General features: G+C 47.7%; 1 protein-coding gene across 3 annotated transcripts in view; it reads right to left on the bottom strand.

The window, feature by feature from the left end:
• Window positions 1–1,770, bottom strand: part of NTRK3 (neurotrophic receptor tyrosine kinase 3) — a 205,778-nt gene extending 204,008 nt beyond the window's left edge. Inside the window, exon 1 of one of the 3 annotated variants that reach the window (XM_008640094.1) lies at window positions 1,359–1,770. In XM_008640094.1, coding sequence (XP_008638316.1) covers window positions 1,359–1,606 — 248 coding nt within the window. In that variant the 5' untranslated portion in view covers window positions 1,607–1,770. The remainder of the gene's footprint in view (window positions 1–1,358) is intronic. The other 2 variants (XM_008640097.2, XM_017742674.1) reach the window with 2 other exon arrangements.

Here is a 1,770-nt window from a genome sequence, read left to right as displayed (position 1 = left end):
GCTGCTTTTACAGAGCTCTGCTGCCAAGGGGAAGGCAGAGTTGGGGATTCAGGGTCAGTGACCTGCTGAAAACCTGCCTGAGCATCACATCAACCTGTAAGCAAGCGGGGAAAGCAGCTCCCATCATCTTTACCCAGCAAACGTGATGAGCAGAGCTGCGAAAGAGGCACTGCGATTACTCCATGGCTCTGCTGCAACTGCACTGTGACCAAATAAAACAGCCTCAGGAGGAGACCCAAAGCCCTCTCCCTCCATGCAACCGTGCCATCGAGGTGAAAAAAAAAAAAAAAATAACCCTCCATTACTCATTTCAAACCTTGCTGCATTTAACTGCCAGAATAAAGGATTCCACCTCTTCTCTGCTCAACTCCCACTGGCAACTTGCTCTGGGGGCTACATTTCCCTAAATGCTCACATTTCAATTAGCATTAGAATAATGAAATGGCTCAGAGTTCATCTCACCCAAAAATGTACTGGAAAATAAAGAGCAGAGATTGGAAGCAGTGAGGAATTTTTTTTTTTTTTCACACACACACAGAGCATGGTGGATTCAGGAGAAGGAAATATATTCCTTTCTCGACTCCACACTGATGAGATTAACATGGGCTTTGCTAACTGCCTCTCCAAACAAGGATAATGCAACTTCAAGTTGATTTTCCAGATAAACAAGCATGCAAACAAACGCAAAGTGCTCAACTAAAAATATCTCGCTGCTCCGATGCTTCTCCCCACCGCCACCACCCCGAACCTAAAACGCACAAATCCTATCGCGGCACCACAACGAGTTACAAAATTATAACAATGCAAATTAAATAAGCTACTTAAGGGACATCTCACTGTCCTGTTTTTTTTCCTCCTCTTAAAAATGCAAAACCGCAGATCCCCAGATACACTCAGCCAGGGCAGGGAGTATTTTTCTGATGTGAGGATGTAAAAAATAATGATGTTTTAACCGGATCCAAAGTCTCAAGAAAGAAAAAACAGCTCAGAACTTGCTTTTCTTGCCCAATTTGGGTAAATATGTGGCGGTGTGTGGCTGTGGCGTCCCCGTTCCCCTTGCAGAAGCAAACAGTTAAAGGAAGCAGCAGCTTTAGCATCTTTCCCTGCTGCTCTCTCTCCTGCTAAGGAATCAGATCTCATTTACTTTATTCCTCTTAAGCCTTGGCCAAACTGTTGCTGGGCTTTTTATGGTTTTTTTGGGGGGGATGGGGTAAGGGAAAAGCCGGATCCGCATCCTCTGCCTGGGGAGTCGGGCTGAGCCCAGACAGCGCAGCGATGCCGGGGGCACCTGAGCTCCGCACGGGCAGCCCAGCCCGCACCCTGCCGCGGGAGGGGAGCCCGGGGGGAACCCCACTTACATGGAAGTGATGTTCCTTGAGATGTCCGTGATATTGATGCTCGTGTTGCCATTGCTGCTGCCTGAATCCTGCCCTTCCAAGAGAGGGAAGAGGTTCCCATCATCCGGCTTCTTGCAATTGATGTCTGTCTTGCTGCAAAGACAATTAGCAGGGCAAGCCAGCACCGAAAGCAGATAGTCTCCCCAAATGCTCCAGAGCAAAAATACCCTCCAGAAAGTGCACTTGGTAGGGCAAAGAGAGACATCCATCTCCGATTGCTGCTTCTAAAAAAGAGGAGGAGGAGGAAAGGGGGGATGGAGGGAGGGGAAGGGGGGGAAAGGGGGAAGGAAACAAAGACAGAGGGAGGAAAAAGAAAAAAAAAAAAAAACAACAACAACAAAACCTCAAGCGATCAGATGAAAAAATCCTCCAG

This window comes from Corvus brachyrhynchos, unplaced genomic scaffold, assembly GCF_000691975.1.
Source record: "Corvus brachyrhynchos isolate BGI_N302 unplaced genomic scaffold, ASM69197v1 scaffold97, whole genome shotgun sequence".
Classification (NCBI taxonomy): Eukaryota; Metazoa; Chordata; class Aves; order Passeriformes; family Corvidae; genus Corvus; species Corvus brachyrhynchos.
Note: the sequence above shows the minus strand (reverse complement) of the source record. Positions and strands in the feature narration are given on the sequence as shown.